We start from the raw sequence: 22,578 nt of genomic DNA, 5'->3' as shown, positions 1-22,578 counted from the left end.
AACTACTGAAGCCCACGCACCTGGAGCCCACGCACCGCAACGAAGAGTAGCCCCCACTCACTGCAACTACAGAAAGCCCGTGAGTAGCAACGAAGACCCAACATAGCCAAAAATAAATAAATAAATTTGAAAAAAATAAAACAAAGAAGGAGGGGTCTAAAGCACATATAGAAGTGATCGGTTCTAGCATTCCCACCAACAAAGAGAAGGCAAATATACTGGTACACGCGTAGATGAGGTAGTAGGAGATTGCGGCAGTTCTCTTCTGATTCAAAGAATGCAGGAGGAGGTGCTGGAGGTTTGAGGAGAGAAGAACCTTTATAAAAACGATCATCAGAGAGAGAGGACCAAGGAAATATGATCAGCCAGGTAATACTTAATGGTCTATTTCAGGTTAGTATCATAAATTTAAAGTGAGACCAATCAGCACGGTTGAATTTTCTTTTTTAGCCACTTTCAGCTACTTGAGTGCATTCATGGAGTAGACAGAGGATTTAGCCAAGGTTGCAGTTGATCAAAGAGAGAACTACAAAACAAGAGAGAGACAAGGATATTGAGGGTGTGAGGGAATGATTACAGAGATTGTCCATGGAATTTAAACTGGATAAGGGGAAAGTGATAACATAAAGGGGACGAGGGACAGTGAAAAGATGGCAGAATCTCAGCAGTGTTGAAGGTACCACTGGAATTGGAGTACTAAAGAGAGTGAGCTGGTAAGACAGAAGGTGATGGTCAGAGTGGGATGTTGGAAACTGAGATTATGTTACTAGTACTGACAAGGTTTAGGTTTATGATTGGGGAAGAAAATGCCTGAGACAGGGTGGAAGGTGGAGACGAGACCCAGGAAACGAGAGATCAGGGTATTTGAAGGATCTTCTCTGAGAATACTGAAATCAGCCAAGAATCATGATGGAAGGAGTGTTAAAGAAAGTGACAATAAGCTAGGAACTAAATTTTTTCAAAAAGTGAGGGAGAGTGAACCAGAAATCACCAGATGACTATAAGAGGGAGAGGGAGAGGACAGCATGTGAGACAATGTGAAATTTAAGCCTGGATGTTTTTAGGGAGGATGAAAGGAGAATGATCTAAAAGTAGCAATGAAGAACAAGGAAGATAACTAACCCACTTTCAGAGGCCCTAATGGAGAAAAGGTTTTGAGAATGAAAAGAGCTACCATTCACTAGGACTTTAGGGAAAACCGTGTCATCAGGGGAGTCAGGTTTTGGTCAACGCAGGAGGGTACAGAGAACTTTCACAGAAGACACTGAATTTATCAAAGAAACCACAGTGGCAGATGGAAGCTTCTGATCTTGGTACATATATCTTATGTGCGGCAAAAAAAAAAGTGGCTTTTGCAAATTGTAAGAAAAAGAAAGGGAGTGAGGAAGGTAGGAAGGAAAGAGGAAAGGAAAGATATACAAATGACAAATAAAGCATATGGGGACTTCCCTGGTGGTCCAGTGGTTAAGAATCCGCCTTCCAATGCAGGGTACATGGGTTCGATCCCTGGTCAGGGAACTAAGATCTTACATGCTGCAGGGCAACTAAACCTGTGTGCCGCAACCACTGAGCATGAGATCCACAACTAGAGAGCCCACATGCCGCAACTAGAGAGCCCACATGCTCTAGAGCCTGAGCACCACAACTAGAGAGAGAAGCCTGCACGCCACAACGAATATCCCGCATGCCGCAACTAAGACCCAACACAGCCAAAACATAAAATAAATAAACAAATATTTTTTAAAAGACCTTTCCTTTAAAAACAAATAGATAAAGCATATGAAAAGATGCTCCACATCACATGTTATCAGGGAACTACAAACTAAAATAATGAGATACCACTACACACCTATCAGGATGGCTATAATCTGAAACACTGGCAACACCAAATGTTCGCAGGACTGGAGCAACAGGAATGTTCATTCACTGCTGGTGGGAATGCAAAATGGCACAGCTACTCTGGAAGACAGGTTGAAAGTTTCTTACAAAACTGGACATACTCTTACTGTATGATCCAGCATTAATGCTCCTTGATATTTACCCAATTTATATGAAAACTTACGTCCACATAAAAAGCTGCAATGGAGTTCCCTGGTGGTCTAGTGGTTAGGATTTGGCGCTTTCACTGCCATGGCCCGGGTTCAATCCCTGGTCGGGGAACTGAGATCCTGCAAGCCTCACAGTGCAGCCAAAAAAAAACTGCACATGAATATTTATAGCAGCTTTATATATAACTGCCAACATTTGAAAGCAACCAATTTTAATTCTCTGTGCAGTGTCCATCACTGGAGAACAGTTTGTGGCTGTCCCTTCACTGCATGTAAGCCCTTTATAAGCCGGAACCTGTCACTCTTGTCCCCCATGCCTGGCCCTCTTTCCTGGCCTCAGTCTGTCTTTAACTGGTTTTGAGACCCTAGAAGCAACCAAGGCGTTTTTCAACAGGTAAATGGATAAACAAACTGTGTGCTATGGACCAAATTGTATCCCCCCCAAAATTTATATATTGAAGCCCCCAAGATGACTGCATCCAGAGGTAGGGTGGTCTTTACGAGGTAATCAAGGTTAAATGAGGTTACAAGGGTGGGGCCCTAATCTACTAGAACTGTGGCCTTATAAGACTAAGAGAGAGGTCTACCTACCTACCTACCTCTCTGTCTCCCCCACCTCTTCCTCCTTCCCTCCCTCCTTCCCTTTCCACCCCTCTGCCTCATGAGGACACAGCAATAAAAAGTGGCCATCTATAAGCTAGGAAGAGAAGTCTCACCAGAACCTGACCATGCTGGCACCTGTGCTTGGACTTCCAGCCTCCAGAACTGTCAGAAAATAAATTTCTGTTCATTAAGCTTCCCAGGTATTTTGTTATGGGAGCCCAAAAGACACTGTGGTACATCCATACCATGGAATATTATTCAGTGCTGAAAAGAAATGAGCTATCAGGCCATTAAAAATAGAGGGATCTTAAATGCATTTTGCTAAATGAAAGAAGCCAAATTAAAAATGCTACGTACTCTATCATTCCAACAATATGACATTTTGAAAAAGGCAAAACTAGGTGACAGTGAAAAGAACAGTGGTTGTTGGGGCTTTGGAGGAGGGAGGCAGAGACAAACAGGTGGGGCACAGCGGATTTTTTAGGGCAGTGTAACTATCCCATATGATACTGTAATGGTAGACACATGACATTATGCATTTGTCAAAACCCACAGAATGAACAAGAGTGAATCTTAATATAAACTATGGACTTTAGTTAATGCTAATGTATCAATACTGGCCCATCAATTGTAACAAATGTACTCCTGTAATGCAAGATGTTACCAATAGGGGAAACTTGGGGGGCAGGGGAACTCTGTACTATCCCCTCAATTATTCTGTAAATCTAAAACTGTACTAAAAGTAAACTCTATTAAGTATTAAAAACAATTACATGAAATAGAATTTCAGCATCCATAAATAAAGTTGTTTTGGAACATAGTCATGCTCAGTTTACATTGTCCATGGCTGATTTTGTACTACAACTGGCAGAGCTGAGGAGTCAGAACAGAGACCACATGACCACAAAAGCCTAAAATATTTACTATCTAGACCTTTACAGAAAATGTTTATAGGCCCGTTCAAAATTTCATCACCCCACATAAAGGGAAAATGCACATGGGATGCACATCCCATCATAGGCTGTTCTGAGTAAGTCATTTTTAATTATACAAAGTTGTTAAGAGTCACAAGTACTAATTACATAATCTGATTTTAAAAATTTTAACTAGCTAGCTTCTAATATAGAAAAAAAAAAAGTCAAATAAATCAGTGAAGTACTTGAACACCCAAAATGGCAACTCCCAGAAAAAGAGTCCATATTCTACTGAGAAATGTTAGCAAACAGTAACCTTTCACTCCAGTGCCTGCAAAATCTATCCTGCTTACTGAACACTTGAGGAAGCAGAATTAAAGTGTTCCACTAAGAAAAGATTGTTAACAGTTTGAAAAGAGAAGCTTGGAAAACCATGGGAAATGGGCATGTTCAGGGAGGGGCAGGGCAAGGTACCTGAGCTGAGTCAGTGAACCTACTACAAAGAACTGAATGCTCTGTTAAAGAACATTAAGACTAGGAGTCAACTGGTCAGATTAGTCAGGAAAATGCAGCCTGGGTATCAGAAGACATAATAATGCTATCAGGAAGTGCCTCACAGTTATAGTTTAAGAAACATCATGAAAATATAATAGTTGACTAGCTGAGAAAACAGATCATAACAACCGAGTATACTGAAGTAGATTTGTTAATAACTGGGGGGATCTTGGTAAAAATCAAATCTGTAGAAATAACTTAGAAAAGCAATATAGAATAGTGACTAAGTGCACAGGCTTTGGAGGTAGACAAACCTGGTACTGATCCTGTTTCTGACACTCACTAGCTATAAGACTCTGAGCGTTCGTTCTCTCTCAGCCTCAGCTTCCTCATCTGTAAAATAACAATACCTCACTGGACTGTTGGGAGGATTAAATAAGATAATGCATGTAAGAGCTAAGCAGGGCACCTGACACAAATAAAGTGCTTACCGGCAATTGTTCCTATTACTACGACTACACTTGGCTTGGGATGTAAGAGCTAAGCAGGGCACCTGACACAAATAAAGTGCTTACCGGCAATTGTTCCTATTACTACGACTACACTTGGCTTGGGATGTAAGAGCTAAGCAGGGCACCTGACACAAATAAAGTGCTTAACGGCAACTGTTCCTATTACTACGACTACATTTGGCTTGGGAAAATACATTTGGAAGAGATAGTCTAACGTTTTTCCAACAACTCATAGAAAACCTATCCAAGGACTGAAATAAATCTCTAACACTATATAATTTAAGAGAAGTTCTGCCCTTGGAAAATCAAATGAGGACTTCAGTTCAACAAAGAGAATTGAGATTACACTCTTGCTACTGAGAACGATGGTCCAAGGGGGAAAAAATGAAGGTCAGTCTGGGTTCCCCCCAAATTTTAAAGCTAGTGAAGGGTGTAGGTTCACCGCAGGACACATTCAGGGACGTATACAACCCCAAATTCATACTGAAGCCCAAGAACAGTATTAGTACTATGTCTGGCAAACAAGGGAGGAATATAAGTTTCTTCTAAACACTTAGATGATAAAGCTTCTCCACTCTCATTTCCACTACATTCCATTCCACTCTTCCTGACCACAAAACCAAACAAAATATCCATAACAAGAAAATTCAGAGTTGTATTCGGAGAGCAATCAGGATTATATCCGTTTATAAGCGTTAGGTCTACGTAATCAGGGACATGGGGTCAGGTGCTGGGGTGCTTTGCTTCTCTGCCAAGATGGGCATCAGCCTCGATCAATAGTGGAAGCTTCGAGATGAGGATTCACATTCTCTCACACAAACCAAACACGTACACGTACACTCCATGGCAAGCATCTCCCACATCCCACACTCTGAGAAAATAGCTTGCAGCCTTTTTGATGGTCACAGCCGTCCTGCCCTAAGCTTCCTAATGACGTCGTTTTCGCCCCACAAAATCATCACCTGGTACTTTCCCAGAGGAAGCGGTGAAACACGGTAGTAATTCCAATCAGGCAACATTTTACGCTCGCTGTCCCCAGGGCAGAAACCGACAGGTTCTGCTAGACTCTACTAGGACCACGGACGGAAGCAACGAGTGGCCCTCGCTCCCTCGGCAGGGTTCGTCCACACCTGTCACCACAAATGCGCAAAAGTAAGGGGGAAGAAACCTGGAGCCACCCCTGGTACAGTCTCATATCCCACTCACCCCACTCTTCATCCGGCCGGTGAGGGAGTCCCGGACTAAAAGGGGACTCCATGGTGCCGGCAACGCCAGCCGGCTCCCCCGAAACACACGTTCGCCTGCCCTGGAACTCGGCAACTAATATCTGGGACGGTGGCGGCAGATGGACAAAATACCCCGTAACGCTGACGCGACGGTGGCCGAATGAAGACAAATTACTTCTGCGCGAGTGACGTCAGAGACTAAGCTAATTTTAAGTAAATCTCTGAGTAAATATTTCCCTTTTGGAGGTTTCGGCATTTTCTGTCCCGCTGTTTTAGGGAAAAAAGAAAGAGACGTAATCACTACTTCGGTTAAATAAGATATATTGATAACATAAAAAATGGGGAAGAAAATCCTTTCTGAACATACTGGCTCGTCCCCTGAGTATCATTCTCAATACCACAGTGTAGATATATCAGAACAAAACTAGAGATTAAGAAAGTAAAGTTGGTTTAATTTTTACGAAAAACTCACTATCAATGTAAAAGTTCTCCGTATACACAAGTGTGTGGAAGGAAAACACACAACTATTTTTTCCAAATTCGTTTGAGCTGCCTCTCCACTGGCACAGTACCTGAGATAAGCAAAAATAATATGAATCGTACTTCTAGAAAGACTATGTTTATTTAAACAAATTTTAAAACGTAAATATAAAAGATAAACTCCCCCAAATCAAACTCACCTCCTTAAACATACATTTCTAAAGCATAGTACCTAGTAGTGAAAGTCCAAGCGACCCTACCCTAAGACCTACAATAAGGTAAATTCCCAGTCTTTTTATTACTAAAACTTAAGAAACGGTCTTGTTTAGAAAAATCCATCTACGTCACAAACTCTAACTGAAAATTTTAACTAAGTTTGACGAAGCAGTTTCAAGAATGCTACTTAATGGAATTTCTTTTTAAAGCATTTCAGCAGTTGAATATTTAAATACTCTACCTTAAGAACACATATCCCCAATGGAGAAAAGACAGTCTCTTCAATAAGTGGTGCTGGGAAAACTGGACAGCTACATGTAAAAGAATGAAATTAGAAAACTCCCTTACACCATACACAAAAATAAACTCAAAATGGATTAAAGACCTAAATGTAAGGCCAGACACTATCAAACTCTTAGAGGAAAACATAGGCAGAACACTCTATGACATAAATCACAGCAAGATCCTTTTTGACCCACCTCCTAGAGAAATGGAAATAAAAACAAAAATAAACAAATGGAACATAATGAAACTTAAAAGCTTTTGCACAGCAAAGGAAACCATAGACAAGATGAAAAGACAACCCTCAGAATGGAAGAAAATACTTGCAAACGAAGCAAATTTTAACAAAGGATCAATCTCCAAAATATACAAGCAGCTCATGCAGCTCAATATCAAAAAAACAACCCAATACAAAAATGGGCAGAAGACCTAAATAGACATTTCTCCAAAGAGGATATACTGATTTGCCACAAACACATGAAAGGATGCCCAACATCGCTAATCATTAGAGAAATGCAAATCAAAACTACAGTGAGGTATCACCTCACACTGCTCAGAATAGCCATCATCAAAAATCTACAAACAATAAATGCTGGAGAGAGTGTGGAGAAAAGGGTACCCTCTTGCACTGTTGGTGGGAATGTAAATTGATACAGCCACTATGGAGAACAGTATGGAGGTTCCTTAACAAACTAAAATAGAACTACCATATGACACAGCAATCCCACTACTGGGCATATACCTTGAGAAAACCATAATTCAAAGAGTCATGTACCACAATATTCATTGCAGCTCTGTTTACAATAGCCAGGACATGGAAGCAGCCTAAGTGTCCATCGACAGATGAACAGATAAAGATGTGGCACTTATATACAATGGAATATTACTCAGCCATAAAAAGAAACGAAACTGAGTTATTTGTAGAGAGGTGGATGGACCTAGAGTCTGTCATACAGAGTGAAGTAAGTCAGAAAGAGAAAAACAAATACCGTATGCTAACGCATATATATGGAATCTAAAAAAAAAAAAAAATGGTTCTGAAGAACCTAAGGGCAGGACAGGAATAAAGACACTGAGGTAGAGAATGGATGTGAGGACACAGGGAGGGGGAAGGGTAATCTGGGACGAAGTGAGAGAGAGACATGGACATATATACACTACCAAATGTAAAATAGATAGCTAGTGGGAAGCAGCCGCATAGCACAGGGAGATCAGCTCAGTGCTTTGTGTCCAGCTAGAGGGGTGGGATAGGGAGGGTGGGAGGGAGACGCAAGAGGGAAGAGATATGGTTGATATATGTATACATGTAGCTGATTCACTTTGTTATACGGCAGCAACTAGCACAACATTGTAAAGCAATTATACTCCAATAAAGATGTTAAAAAAAGAACACGTATCCCTCTAGGACTAAGTGGAATCTTTCCCTCGGTTACTAAACAAAACAAATGCTTCCCAGAATCCTCCAAACTCCTCGTGGCTGGATGATTACTACAGATTACACAATCCCCAATGTACAAAATAGCCCTGGGACCCAAACCCCGAAAAAAAATCACGAAATTCCCTTACGTTAAAGGTGATTCCTTCTGTCATCAGCTAACTAATCAGTTTTCATTTCAGGTGCAATTTATAAGATTTTTATTCTTACCCAACTGCAAATTCAAAAATTGGCATAAAACCTAAAATAAAACCAGCAAGTCTTCTGTATCCACCAGATAATTTAGCCTTTTTTTTAAGAAAATCACCATGACTGAACTCCAATAAATTTTCGATTTTTTAATTTTCAAAATTTTAATTTTTTATTCAAGTGCAGATAATTACAAAACAAGCACTTGTGTACTTATTGCCAAGAATTAACAAATATTAACTTTTCCATTTTCGTTTCAGATTTTTCATAAGAAATTAAACATCGTAGATAAAGTTGAGGTCTGCGTTTTCCTCTGCTTCATTTCCCTCCCTCCACATAGACAACTTCCATTATAAATTTTATGGTAATCATTCAAAGCCATTTTTTATTTTGATCATGTTTAAATATGTGTATAGATACATACATTTAGTGCTGTTTGGGGGTATTTTAATTTACATAAACTTATAGCACTAATGTTCTCCAAGTCACTTTTCTCATTCAACATTACTTTTTGATGATCTGTTTTAACTGTTCTATAGTATTTCCTTGAATATATACATTATTAATATACAATATAGACTTTTTTTCATTTCCCTACTGGTGAACATTTGGATTGTTTCAACTTTTTACTGTTACATAAAATATATCCTTCTATGGGTATCCTTGTGCATATATGCAAGAATGTCTTTAAGATATATGCTGGATCATGCAGTAGGAGTACTACTATTTGCCAAATTATACCAATTTACACTCTCGTTAGCAGTGATGAATTCTCACCAACACTAGATGTAGTCAGACTTTTATTTTTTGCCTGTGAAGGGTGTGACTATAATTTACATTTAAATTAAATGTAAATTAAAGAGGTGGTGCATCTTTTCATGTTCATTAAACCTTATTTCCTCTTCTGTGAATTGCCCATTCTTACCTTTTATAAAATTTCCTATTGGATTTTCTTTCTCTCAATGATGTGTACACCTTTAAATAGTCTATTCATTTAACCCGTATGTATATAGCAAATACCTTCTCTTAGGTTGACACTTGTCTTTGTTTATGGGGTTTTTGTCCTCTAGGTTTTAATTTTAACATAGTCAAGTGTATCAAATTTTGTTAATGATCTCTGTTATTTGTATATTGCATAAGAAATCCTTCCCCCTACTGAGGGAAGTTTTCTTTTCATAGTTTTAGTTTCATTTTACACATCCTTTTCTTTAAAAAAAAATTTTTTTTAATTCAGTTATTGCTGGGGTATAGTAACACTATTGACTTTTATAGAGCAATTTTGTATTCAAAAACCGTATTGAATTACATCATTCTAATATTTTGTCTGTAAATCCTCTAGAATTTTCTGTGTAGACTTACTGTACACAAACACTAGCATTTAAAAATCTATTTTATTTAACATCAACGTTTTAAAACTTAACCTTTAATATGGAAAATTTCAAACAAACAAGAGATAAGAATCTGTCACTTGCAGGAATTCCCTGGTGGTCCAGTGGTTAGGACTCTGCCCTTTCAGGGCTGAGCACTTTCACTGCCTCACTGCTGATGTCCGAGTTCAATCCCTGGTTAGGCAACTAAGATCCTGCTGTGCGGTGCGGCCAAAAAAAAAGAATTTTTCATTTGTCCTGTATAATTTCTCACTTTGTGATTCTGCTGATTGTAATATCTAGGGGCTTGATTGGTTTTGTTTTTTTGTTTCCTCATTTGTTTTTGCAAAATTTTTTTCTGGAGATTTTTTTTAAATACAAGGAAACATTTTCGATTATCATTAAGAAATGTGCTCTTTGTAGTTTTCTTTTTTTATATGCACATTAAGGAAGCTTCCTTCCATTCTAGTTACCTTTTTTTTTGTCATAAATGTTGAATGTTATCAAATACTTTTGCTTTCATTTATTCATTTGCTTTCAACTTAAACCCTTGGCAGAGAAATAAAATTTGAAAGAATTTTATGTCTAGATCCATACCTAGGACTTTACTCTGGCATCTGGTAATGTCTCTTCCCACAGGTTAAGAATACACGATGCCAAAGTGATGTGCTCAGCCAGGACACGTGGTCCCTTTCTAGACACACTTCTGACAACCAACTAGCCCAAATAGCTCCAAGCCTTGCTCAGGCCTCTGACAGAACTGTGCCAATACTGTATGCCAGGAGTGTAGACAGAGCTTAGAAATGTGAGGTGGGGAGTCCACATATACATATACACCAGGGTCCGCATGAACAAATCCAGGGGTGGGAAAAGGGGGGCAGTCTGTAGGTCAGGGGCCAACTCTCAGTGCATTGCCATATTTTGTCATGAAACTCCATGAAGTCAGAGAATTCTAAATTCAAACCTTGTCTTCCAGGTCATTATGAAGATATATTTGTCAAGAGAACAAAACATTTTAATAGTTTGGTAGCTTTATTTATAACTTTGAAGAGAAATAGAATGTAGGCCTCAATTTGTACCCTGCAAATGTCGGTGGGATGCCTGACTAGTGAATTTATAGCTTAGTTAAAAACTGCATTTCATCAGTACTATTAGATTTTACAATCTGATTGACATTTTTAGTATGACATCTTTAAGACAAATACCACCCTGAACAGTGAGCCCAAATATTAGAATATAGAGGTTAAAAGCTCAAATTTTGGAGTAAGCCAAATCTTGCTTCTAATCTAGGTTCATTTGCTATGTAACTTTGAGGAAGTGACTTAATCTTTCTGAGCCTCAATTTCACCTGTAAAATGGGAATAATAGGATCTATCTCATGGCTGTTTTGAGGATTAAATCAAATACACATTAAGTGTTTAGGATTGTGACTGGCAGGTAAGTGCTCAATAAACTGCAGCTATTTTAAGGGAAAGGTTTTTTCTTAAGAATGCTAATTTTTAAAAAATATTTATTTATTTGGCTGCGTTGGGTCTTAGGTGCAGCACGCAGGATCCTCTCTAGTTGTGGCGCACGGGCTCTAGAGTGCATGAGCTCAGTAGTTGTGGCATGTGGGCTCCAGGGCCTGCGGGCTTTGTTGCTCCGCAGCACGTGGGATCTTAGTTCCCCAATCAGAGACTGAACCCACACCCCCTGCATTGGAAGGTGGATTCTTAACCACTGGACCACCAGGGAAGTCCCTTTAAGGGAAAATGTTGACTGCTACTAGCTAGGCACTATACTAAGTTCTTTATCTGCAGTGTATCACAAAAATCCTTGTAATAACCCAGATACTACTGTTATCTCCATTTTATGTAAAAAGAAATTAAAGCTAATGCAAATGATCTTTCAAACAACCCTGTCAGGACAGCAGAACATATATTAATCCCATTTTGTGAAGATGAGAAATGACTCCCAATTTTCAAAAGACCTGCTCACTTCCAGGAAGATGGTGATCAGTAGAGCCAGAATTATTAGAGCCGCTCTCTGACCTCTACTTCAGTACTGTTTTCACTGTACCACACTGCCTCTGAAGTAAGGTTAATATTGCTATTTTCAACAAATGTGTAAATTCAAATGTTTTACATTGATATTCCTAAATATTAAAAAGAAAGGATTCCTTTTTTATTTTGAGAACAAAGGCATAACGGATTTACCCCACCCCCAAAATAAAACATTAAAAGACTTCAAATCTGAAAATCTTGCTTAGTGGATGTTTCACAAAAGTTCAAAATTTACATAAAGAAAAGTCAGGTATCCCAAAATCATTCCTCATTGGCAAATACCGATTATCTTTCAAAAAAAGAGACTATTTTGTCAATGTCTCCTGGCTAGCATATAAATTACAAGGCAGAGATTTTATCTCGTTTGTTCAATATATCACCTAGAATCGCGTACATAAAAGGTGCTTAGTAAATATTTACTGAATTAACAATTATAAATTCAAATAAAATCTATGTCACTTTCTCTGTGATGGATGCCACAGTGTTATACATAGGTATTAGCTTGAACCATATACAAAACTGCTGCTACTCAATTACTTTTCACCTACAAAGAGGCAATTTCATATGGTTCAACCTAATTGTTTTTAAAAAGCTTTCTGGAGTATAACATTACAAAGTAAAGAAGTAAACAGGTATTGTGAAAGCTAAGACAGAAGTGGAAAAATTTTTTCTCCTAAGAAAAATTTATTATACGAAAGCTGCCAAAGGCTTCAGGTCCTATGCTGAGATATTCTCAAGAATCACCTATAACACTCCCACACTTTTAAAGAGGATCCTGATTCACATTTTTTTGCATTTAAAATAACTCCCGTTTTGGTGTTTATGTACATATACACTCACATGTGTAAATATGAAAAACATACTAAGAACATGGACTATATTTCTCTTTATTAGCTAATTCTGATTTAATGTAAATGTTCAAGTATCTAATTAGGTATAATTCTAACTATTATCAATGAGTAAAATAAATTCCAGTCTCCAGAGATCACATTAAAAACCTAATCTGGGGGCTTCCCTGGTGGCGCAGTGGTTGAGAGTCTGCCTGCTGATGCAGGGGACACGGGTTCATGCCCCAAGAGGCCTGCGTACCGCAAAAAAAAAAAAAACTAATCCGGACATATTACCTTTTCCAATACACTAACACATCAGGCTAAAAAAGGTGATTGATATGTAGTTACTCCACGTTTAATTTTCTTCATCATTAGAAATATACCTAACATTAATACATTTCTTTAAGTAGATTACTTCAAAAAGTATCATAGGAAAACCACACTTTAGTCAGTGTTTTACTGATGTCCTTTTCTTCTACATTTCCAAGAAAAACCCAGACTAATGTAGCTTTACTAATGTCCCTTAAAAGAGAGAAAGAGAAATGTCAAAATATGTCCAAACAAATCTGCTTTACATTTCTAGAAATAAAAGAATGTCACTTAAACATGACAGTTTCTAATTTTTATACATAATTTTGTCCATCTAGACCTGAAGATTACATAACTAACATTCCAAAAATCACAACTTTTAAATATATATGAAATAAAGAAAGTATCTGGGTTATAAAAGATTTTAATATCAAATAAAGTATAATTTACATGATTAAAAGGTTTTGATTTCCATTCTACTTAGTGTAAGAAGCTGACAAAGTATAGTTTCTAAGTCAAATGATTTTTATCTTCTCATATTTCAAATGAAATGTTAATGGCCTAAAACTAAACAATCTGCCATGAATGACAATAAGCAAGGGTAGCACATATCATCAGCAAGTTATCAAATGTCACAAGTTCATATTTTTCTTGTTTGTGATCCCCAAACTGGCAGCATTTTCATTTCATCCACTCTGTTCTTATGTATTTGAAAAGCAGGTGTTATCCATCTACCACATGAGCACTGTTCACCATACCAGTTGAAAGAACCCAACTTGGCATTGCATTTGGGGCAAAGAAGCTGAAATAAAATAAATGTGTTACTTCATTCATTCACTTTTATACAAAACAAATAATTATCTTTGGTAATATATGATATAAAAACAGGTAAGACATGGCTCATACCTTCAAGGAGTTGATGGTCTAATCAGTGAGATGTAATGGCAATTTACTGTAATAGATAGTAGACTACAATAATTGTGTAAGAAGTATGTTGTACTCTGGGAGTTTAAAGGAGGAATAGATTAATTCCAGCATTAAGGGAGAAAGGTGAAGGTTGAGATGTGAAACAGAAGGTTTTGTGACTGTTTTGTGACTGTGGCACATGTGTTGACTTTTAAATCATCGACAAGCTATATAGAAAGTCTGGGCATAAAACTCAGAAATTAGAATTGATTACATAAATATCTTAAATTTTAGTTTGACAAAATATACCACATTCCTCAAAACAATTAAACATAGAGTTACTATATGATCCAGTAATTCCACTTCTAGGTATATACCCCAAAGAGATAAAAGCAGGAACTCAAACAGATATTTGTATACCCATGTTCATAGCAGCATTATTCACAATACTCAAAGGGAGGAAGCAACCCAAATGTCCATGGATAGATGAACGGATAAACAAAATGTGGGGCTTCCCTGGTGGTGCAGTGGTTGACAGTCCGCCTGCCGATGCAGGGGACACGGGTTCGTGCCCCGGTCCGGGAAGATCCCACATGCCGCGGAGCAGCTAGGCCCGTGAGCCATGGCCGCTGAGCCTGTGCGTCCGGAGCCTGTGCTCCGCAACGGGAGAGGCCACAACAGTGAGAGGTCCGCGTACCGCAAAAAAAAAAAAAAAATGTGGTAGCCTATACATAAAATGGAATATTATTCAGCATTAAAAAGGAAGGAAACTCTGATACATGCTATAACATGGATGAACCTTGAGGACATTATGCCAAGTGCAATAAGCCAGTCACAAAAGGACAAACATATGTGTAATTCCACTTTATGAGGCACCTGGAGTACTCAAATTCATAAAGACAGAAAGTAGAATGGTGGTTGCCAGGGCCTGGTGGGGGTGGTATGGGGAATTAGTGTTTAACGGGTATGGCATTTCAGTTGGGGAAGATGGTGGTGACGGTTGCACAACAATGTGAATGTTCTCAAGGCTACTGTTAAAATGGTAAATTTATGTTATGAATATTTTACCACAATTTAAAAAACCCACATTCACAATATATGTATGTCATTTATGCTGTATACCTTCAACTTATACACTGCTGTATGTCAATTATATCTCAAAAAGCTGAAGAAAAAAATGTATCACAAAGCTGAGATAAAAGCAACAGACTGGAGAAAATATCTGCAACATATTACACGAAACATTAACTCTAGACTATATAAAGAACTCCTACAAATCCATTAGAAAAAGACAAAACCCACAGAAAAATGGGCCAAGGACCTGAAGGAAATTTACTGTAAAAGAAAATATAAATGGCTCATAAGTATATAAAGATGTTGGTCTCAGTAGTAGTCATGGAGATTCAAATTAAAACATTTTAGGATTAACATTTTTCATCTCACAGACTGACAGATTGACAAAACCTTACCAATTTTACAATATCCATTATGTCAAGGGTATGGGGAAATGAGTATATGCATTCAACATTAGTGAAAGGCAAATTTGTATGGGCATTGTTAATGTCAGCCCAGACTATCAGGAATATTTAAAATGTACACACTCCTCAAGCCAGGATTTCCACTTTTAGGTATATATTCTATAAGAAAATTCAAATAAGTGTACAAAGAAGTATGCACAAATGTGATCTAGAATATTTCACAAAAACGCCTTTATCTTGTGTTTTCCGGGTTAAATAAAAGCAGCAAGGGAATTCCCTGGCAGTCCAGTGGTTAAGATTCCACACTGCCACTGCTGAGGGCCCAGGTTCAATCCCTGGTTGGGCAACTAGGATCCCACAAGCTGCAAGGCACGCCCCAAAAAACAATAAACAAAAGCAGCAAGGCAAAAGCACAAGCCACAAAAGAAAAAAACAGATAAAGTGGACTTCAACAAATAATATCATCAAGAATGGGAAGTGACTGCTGTACAAGGTTTATTTGGTAGCGATAAAAATGGTGATAGCTGCAAAAACCTCCGTGAATATACTAAAAACCACTGAACTGTACACTTTCAATGGGTACATTATATGGTAAGTGAATTATACCTCAATAAAGCAGCATTATCTGAAACCATGGGTTTGAATATAGGGTACCTCTTTCTAGGCAAGACACTAACTAATGCAAACTAAGTTTCCTCACATATAAAATGTGAATAGATATGTGCTCGATTTTATAAAGTTATTGTATTCTTCAAATGAAATAATACAGTGAAAAGGTTTCATAAAATACTCACCATACAAACTTATACAAACTTTAAACATCATTATATCTTAGATTTAGAATATCTTTAGATTAATATCATGTAAACCTAAAGGAGAATTGTGGCTGTCACAGGATGCTCATATGAGCTGCATTCTTTAGAATTAACAGGAAATGAAAAAAAATCTCACAACAAACATACAAAACTGAAAAACCAAGAAAACAAATACACAAAGCCAAAAGAGAAAAAAAGGAAGATTAAGAAGAAATTTAAAATCTAATTTTAAAATCCTTGATTTGCCCTACTTCTTACAAAGTTCAAGTTTTGTTAAATATATTCTAATTAGCTGTTAGTCTTAATTTGAAAAAATACAAACAATACCCTTAAAAGGAATTAATTAACTTAGACCAACAGCTTTCCACCAAAAGTGGTTCACTATTTTACATCAGCTCGTTTTTATTTGACTAATTTATCTTTGATAAAGTCTTATCTATATTAGAAAGATATTAAACTTTAGAAAGAAAGCAGTTAAGATGGAGTAAAATGCTAGTTAAAATATGGTTTAAAATGAAAGGAACAAAATATAGATGACATAATAAAACCATAGAAAGTAAAACGTGTTCTCACCTGTCCATCCATCACTCCCAACAAACTGGATTCCATCCACTGCACAGGTTCAATGAAATAAGATGTACACTGAGCCTGACTCCCTGTAGTAAGCATGAAGGATGGTGTCATTCTCTTATGGGCAAAGGCTATAGGACCACTTCCTTCATTATGATCCAAAATGCTAGAACTTCGAAATAAAGATCGCCTGCAACCCCCAAACAAACAAAAACATTAATGACTTGCAAAAGGATGAAAAAATAGATTAAATGTGCAGTTATTTCTTAGGGGGCAAATTAATATAACATTGATTATGCTACTTTAATTTTCAATAACTTCTACAAGTAACTGCATTACTTTTAAGAATTCATATTCTTCTTGAAACCAGATTTGAATATGAAATTTCTGTATTATTCAATTAAACAAATTCCTCCTACTAGATTTTAAGAAACTGAAACTTTCAGTACTTTTCAGCTACTGAGACAAAATAAAATCTCCAGAAGATACAAAATATTTTACCTGCACTTTCTACATTTGTAGAGAACCCCATCTTTCAATCCTTGTGTAATGGCGGATGGGTCAACAGCAAAGAGTTCTTGAGGTAAGTTCTGCAATTCTACATGACACAAAATGTATCCATTTGTCAAAATCAACTCTGCATTTTCAGACAAAATTCAGCTAATGTCAAATTGAGGCAAGTAGTGCTAACTTCAGAAATTAAAAAATATATATATTCTCCATTGTTGAGAAATCAGGATGAGGTAGGAGGGCACAGTGATCAAGCCCTTGGGTTTCAGGTACAGACTGCCTGAGCTCAAATTCAAGCCAGCCACTTACAAACCTTGTGACCCTGAACAAGCTGTTTCTTGCTAAACCATGGTTTCAAAAGGAAATAAATACCTATCTCAAGGGGTCGCTGGAAAAAGGGATAATGCACCTGAAACATTTGGTGTCAGAGTAAACAGCATCTAGAAAGGACCAAACACATACTACCAATTATTACTCACCTGGATACTTCTCTGTAACCTTTTGTAAACGATACTGTTTATAAATTGCACTAGAGGTATCTACTTCACATCCCATTGCCTGGTATAATTTCAGTTGCCACTCAAACCCCTCATTCATCCTGCAAGGACAAACAAACATAGTTAATTTTTCTTTAAATAAATAAAATCACATCACAAAAGCAGAATTATTACTACGACAAAGAACTCACTTAGCCTCTGGTTTGATAGTCTTAAGGTTTTCATAGGCTTTTTCAAAGGTAAGTTGGTCAGTCTTCATCATAAAAGCAGCCATTACAGCCACACTTCGACTGACCCCTGCGTGACTGAAAAAGAAACCTTTAAAATATCAAATAGCAACAATTAAAAAAACCCAGCCCCCCACTAATGGTAAAGTTCAGGTCCACTTCTTGTCTGCTTCTTCTACGCAAATAAACCCTTTGCCTCTGAATTACTACTGCTGTACAAAAGAATTATTCCCTTATTTCCTTATTCATTTTGAATTCTGAACCATATGAAGGTATTACCTATTCAAAAATAATTACACTAATTTTTTTTAACATTTTATAATGGCTTCAGAAAAAATCTAAACTCCTTTGCTGGCTTTAAGAGCCCTGGAGATCTGATCCCAGACTTCTTTCCCTTTTATCACTACCTTATGTCCTTTATGTAATATTTAGAGCAAATGCTGGCAGTAAAAGTGCTGGCTCAATAAATGTAAACTATCGTTATTACACTCGTTTTGCCATTGCTATCACCTACTCCATCTTTCCCCTAGGAATGGCTTAGGGATCCTTTACATCCTAACCAATTTTTCTCTCCCCAAATTTCCCCTACATCAGCCACCCCGCCTCAAACAAAAGCAATGAAAATAATTTCCTCTGAAGTTTGAATAACCTTAACCTTTGTTAATCTCTTACTACACACCTCGCATCCTAGTCTGCATTACAATAATCTGGGTATGTGTGCGGCCTCTCGTGAACAGATTTAAACTCTGTAGGTGCAGGGACTTTGTCATTTACCTGAAGATTCCTCCTACCTCCGAAACAAAACTCAGCGGCTGCAGGATGAACCAACACAAACTGAATGAACGAAAGCCTGCACGCCATCAGGGGCCCGCCTCCTGCCCGATCCTCTCTCAGACACAAGCCTGTGCGAGAGGGAGGAGGAGAAGGTTCTAGTGGCCGACAGCCCCTTCGTCCTCTTCTGGGGCCTGGGAGAAGGGTGAGGGGGGCAGGCTGGAAGCGTGGCGGGCTTGCTCTCCCCACGGACCCGGCCACTCACCAATGCACCAGCACCGCGCGGCCCTCGGCGCGGGCCTGGCCGATGAAGGCCACGCACCGGTCCAGATGGCTAAGCAGGTCGGTCTCGGGTTTGTCCAGCGCTGGCACGAAAAGACTCCGTAGACCCTCGACCCCAGCCCCCGTGTTGAAGTCGGTCTCCTCCGAGTCGACCGTCAGCACGGCCGTGATGCCCGCCTCCCTCAGGTGGTCCGGCTCCGCGACTGCCGCAGCTCCACCCAGGAACAGCCCCGGCCGCACCTCCAGCATGTGCTCAGCGGAGCTTGCCCGGTTCCGGCTGCCGGCCGTGCGCTCACATCCATGGCTCCCGTTCTGAGGCTCCAACATGGCGGCGCCCGGAGGCCGGACTGAGGAGGGCCCTACCATCGAGTAAGGGGGTCGGCTAGAACGTCCTTCATCTAGGACCAGCCGGCCTGAGTTGCGCCGCCGCTCCCTCGTGGGACCACGTCTACCGCGGGAATGTGGATTTACTGGGGGAAGGTGACGTTACTGCGGCTGGGGCGGAGCTAAACCCCGTTCAAAACCGCTTCTGGAGCCTTGTCTCTACCCGGCTCCTCCAACTTGGTGGGATAGGATAAACTAACGCTAATACAGGGCTTCTCAGGCTCTTAGTGTTGAGATTTTCTGGATTTTCTGCAGGAGCAGAAAATGGACACAAACTGAAATGATGGTCCCACCAACTGAATCAGCAGCATAATTTTATGCATTTGAAATAAAATATTTTTCAATGCTTATGAAGCCATTTGTTTGTAGTTCTTCTCTTGGGACTATTTTTCCTTTTTTTTCCCCTTTTTGTCCCGTTTTTTATTGGTATGTGAATTCTTTTCTTGTTGATGTATACTGTTCTATATATTTGAAGATATTAATCCTATGGTTTTGCGTGTCAGTGCCCTCCAGCCAAAGACCACCAAGAATCCACCTGTAGTTAAGTAAATTGGGTTTATTACTCAACCATGAACTGGAGAATTTCGGGAAATCTAGGTAAGAGAGTGTTAGGAAGATCCTATTACAGGATTTGAGCTTGTATTAGATGAGTTTGGGCTAAGGGTCTAAGGGACTAAGCATCTAAAGAAGCAGGACTTTGCTCTGGATTGGATGCTGTCAGGAAGTGGGGGTGATTCTATCACTGGGTATCTTAATAAATCTTACCTAAGGGAGGAAAGGCTAGAGAAACACTAAAGCTGTAATTGGTCAAGAAGTAGCAGTCAGTCATGGTCCTGGCATAAAGACCAAAACATGTTTGGCATTTTGAAGTTGGACAATGTTCCTGTTTTATCTGTGTTCAAACATGATTACGGTGGTCTTGTTTTTGTTTTAAGGGCATAAAAAGATTTATTACTCACATAATGAGGCTTTCTGGAGATAGCAGGGTGACTCACAAGTAGGTCCAAAAATGAATTGAGAAAGCAGAGACAGAAAACTGGCTTGGGGTTTTTATTGCTGTTAGAGTATGGGCCCAGAGTGAGGATTCCCACATGAGCAGGGAATTTCATGGTGGTCTTGTTTTTGTCTTTCTTCATCATGAGGTCAGTGTTGCCTTGTCTGGGGTTGATGTCCCGTGAAATTGTTTATATTCAGCAGGAGGGGAAAAACACCTGTGAGTGCCCAGCCAGCTGTAGCAACACTAAGGAAGATCTACCTCGTAGTTCCAGGCCAGTTCCTGGATGCCAGGGCTTGCTTTTGTCTTTCTCATATATAACTTTATAATTTTCAGAGAGATTGAGATTCGGGGCAGGGATACTTGAGCCCCATCCAAGTCAGATGGAGGAAGCAGCAAATGCTTCTGCTTGGGAACACTTAAGTGGGCAGCCTGCAGGGATAGAGGAAGAGTGCTATCTTCCCTTACTCCCACCACAGGCTGTGAACCTCTTCAGGGTAAGGACTTTGCTTTTGCATCTTTGTATCCCCCACAGAATTTAGGCTAATGGTGCTGGTTACTCCATCTTTTGAATGTTAGAAATGGAAGGGAAAGGAGTACCAGAAGAGACACTCCTTCCCTCTCAATGCCATTTCCTTCCCCATCCCAAAGGGTTTACCTCAAGGGCTCACTTAGCGTTTTTGCCTGGACAGTCATGTTAGCGGTCTTCTGAGCCCCCAGTTGAATCAACTCAACCTTTCTCACTTTACAATCCTGGAAACATCTACTATGTGTCGGGCACTACAGTAGATGCTGAGGCTACAAAATGAATAAGAGTCTTTGCCCTCGAGGAACTTAGAGAAAAAGCTGGAATAAAAGATAAGTAAATAGCCCAATTATTGTTCTGATAGAAGTAAGGGCAAATTACTAAGGAAGCATGTGGGAGCTGGGCATCTAACCCTAATGGAAGGGGAGTAATCAAGGATAGCTTCCCAGAGGAAATGATGCTTGATCTAGGTCTTGTAGGATAAATGGGAATTTGTCGGGCAAAAAGGAGGGAGGTGAGGCACTTGCTTAATTCTCCCAGCACATTCCAAAGAGAAGTCTGTCTTCAGGAGGACTGCCCTTGACCAGCTCCTGGGAGACAATCTCTGAGCCCTCAGAATAGCCTGCCTGATAAAATTGTTTTTGAATGCCTGAAGCCCTGGGCCATGCTGTATCAGTTTGACCTCTGGGAGGCTGGAGATGTAGTAGTTATGCTCAGTCATGCAGGAGCTGCATGCCTATGTGAATGGCCCCCAATAAAAACCCCGGATACCAAGTTTGGGTAAGCTTCCTGTTTGGCCATACTTCAAGTGTGTTGTTACACGTCATCACTGGGAGAAAGAAGCAAGTGCCTCTGTGACTCCACTAGGAGGGGGTATCTGGAAGCTTTCACCTGGCTTCTCTTGGACTTCACCAATGCACCTTTTCTCTTTGCTGATCTGAATCTGTATTCTTTCACTGGAATAAGCCATAACTTTGTATAATTGCTCTTCTGAGTTCTGCAAATCCTTCCAGTGACTCAGCAAGCCTGAAGGAGCCTGGTGACCCCTGACACAGCATCCATTGTCTAGTATAGTGAAAACTACAAACATCTAAATAAATGCAAGTAATGGAGTGGTTAAAGAAGTTGTTTTATCCATTCAATAAAATACTAGGCAACTATTTAAAAAGATAACAAAGGAAGTGCTTGATGCTAGCTATATTATAAAATTTTTAAAGATGGTTTACAAATAGAAAGCATGTCTGAGCATATATATGTGTATATATATATATATATGTGTATGTATGTATAGGAATATATACATATGAACTGTTAACAGTGGTTATTTCTGGGAGCTGGCATGAGGAGACTTACATGATAGGCTTTATACACTTCTTTCTATATAGTTTTAATCTTTTTTCAACAGGTATTATTAAAATTATTCACTGTTAACAATCATAGGTATTGACATTCTGGAAAAATGGGGGGAAAAAGAATTAAGGGTTAATTTCCTGGACATTTTATTAAGATATCCTAATCATTCCCTCAGCTTTATTAGTTTTCTGTTGGGAATGAGCTTTTCTTCCTCAACGCCCTAAAATGAATATAGTTTCCTTCAAGGATGGAAGTAAGAGACACTTCTGAATTGTTGTTGAATACCCACAAAGCCCGGCTCAGTGAATATCTGTATC

At 39.1% G+C, this 22,578-nt stretch overlaps 2 protein-coding genes across 9 annotated transcripts in view; both read right to left on the bottom strand.

Moving 5' to 3' along the window:
* Nucleotides 1–5,896, bottom strand: part of ATF6 (activating transcription factor 6) — a 220,049-nt gene extending 214,153 nt beyond the window's left edge. For both annotated transcript variants that reach the window (XM_079929376.1, XM_079929377.1), the window contains exon 1: nt 5,779–5,896. In XM_079929376.1, the coding sequence (XP_079785502.1) occupies nt 5,779–5,830 (52 nt within the window). In that variant the 5' untranslated portion in view covers nt 5,831–5,896. The remainder of the gene's footprint in view (nt 1–5,778) is intronic.
* Nucleotides 5,897–11,860: 5,964 nt separating this feature from the next.
* On the bottom strand, nt 11,861–19,783 carry DUSP12 (dual specificity phosphatase 12). Of its 7 annotated transcripts, none has more exons than XM_079942550.1 (7): nt 18,988–19,116; nt 18,743–18,853; nt 17,916–18,021; nt 17,707–17,825; nt 17,219–17,315; nt 16,721–16,907; nt 11,861–13,750 (listed from the first exon to the last, which is right to left on the bottom strand). In XM_079942550.1, the coding sequence occupies exons 2-7, from the start codon at nt 18,810–18,812 to the stop codon at nt 13,589–13,591; spliced, it is 741 nt and encodes a 246-aa protein (XP_079798676.1). In that variant the 5' UTR covers nt 18,813–18,853; nt 18,988–19,116; the 3' UTR covers nt 11,861–13,588. The 7 variants fall into 7 exon arrangements, with proteins under 7 accessions (XP_079798676.1, XP_079798678.1, XP_079798677.1 ...); XM_079942552.1 differs by having other exon boundaries at nt 17,916–18,042; nt 18,726–18,853; nt 18,988–19,003; XM_079942551.1 differs by having other exon boundaries at nt 17,916–18,029; nt 18,726–18,853; nt 18,988–19,003.
* Between the last annotated feature and the right edge of the window lie 2,795 nt (nt 19,784–22,578).

Source organism: Stenella coeruleoalba, assembly GCF_951394435.1.
Source record: "Stenella coeruleoalba genome assembly, chromosome: 1".
Classification (NCBI taxonomy): domain Eukaryota; kingdom Metazoa; phylum Chordata; class Mammalia; order Artiodactyla; family Delphinidae; genus Stenella; species Stenella coeruleoalba.
The sequence above is the reverse complement of the archived record's forward strand: the minus strand, read 5'-3'. Positions and strand labels throughout refer to the sequence as shown.

What these genes read in the sequence shown, in the direction of transcription:
- DUSP12 (XM_079942549.1), bottom strand. Translation starts at nt 19,370, where the DNA reads ATGGTAGGGCCCTCCTCAGTCCGGCCTCCGGGCGCCGCCATGTTGGAG. An exon ending in ACTATCAAACCAGAGGCTAA is followed by an intron (nt 17,826 to 17,915) that starts GTGAGTTCTTTG and finishes TTGTCCTTGCAG; the next exon opens with GATGAATGAGGGGTTTGAGT. An exon ending in GGTTACAGAGAAGTATCCAG is followed by an intron (nt 17,316 to 17,706) that starts GTGAGTAATAAT and finishes TGTGTCATGTAG; the next exon opens with AATTGCAGAACTTACCTCAA.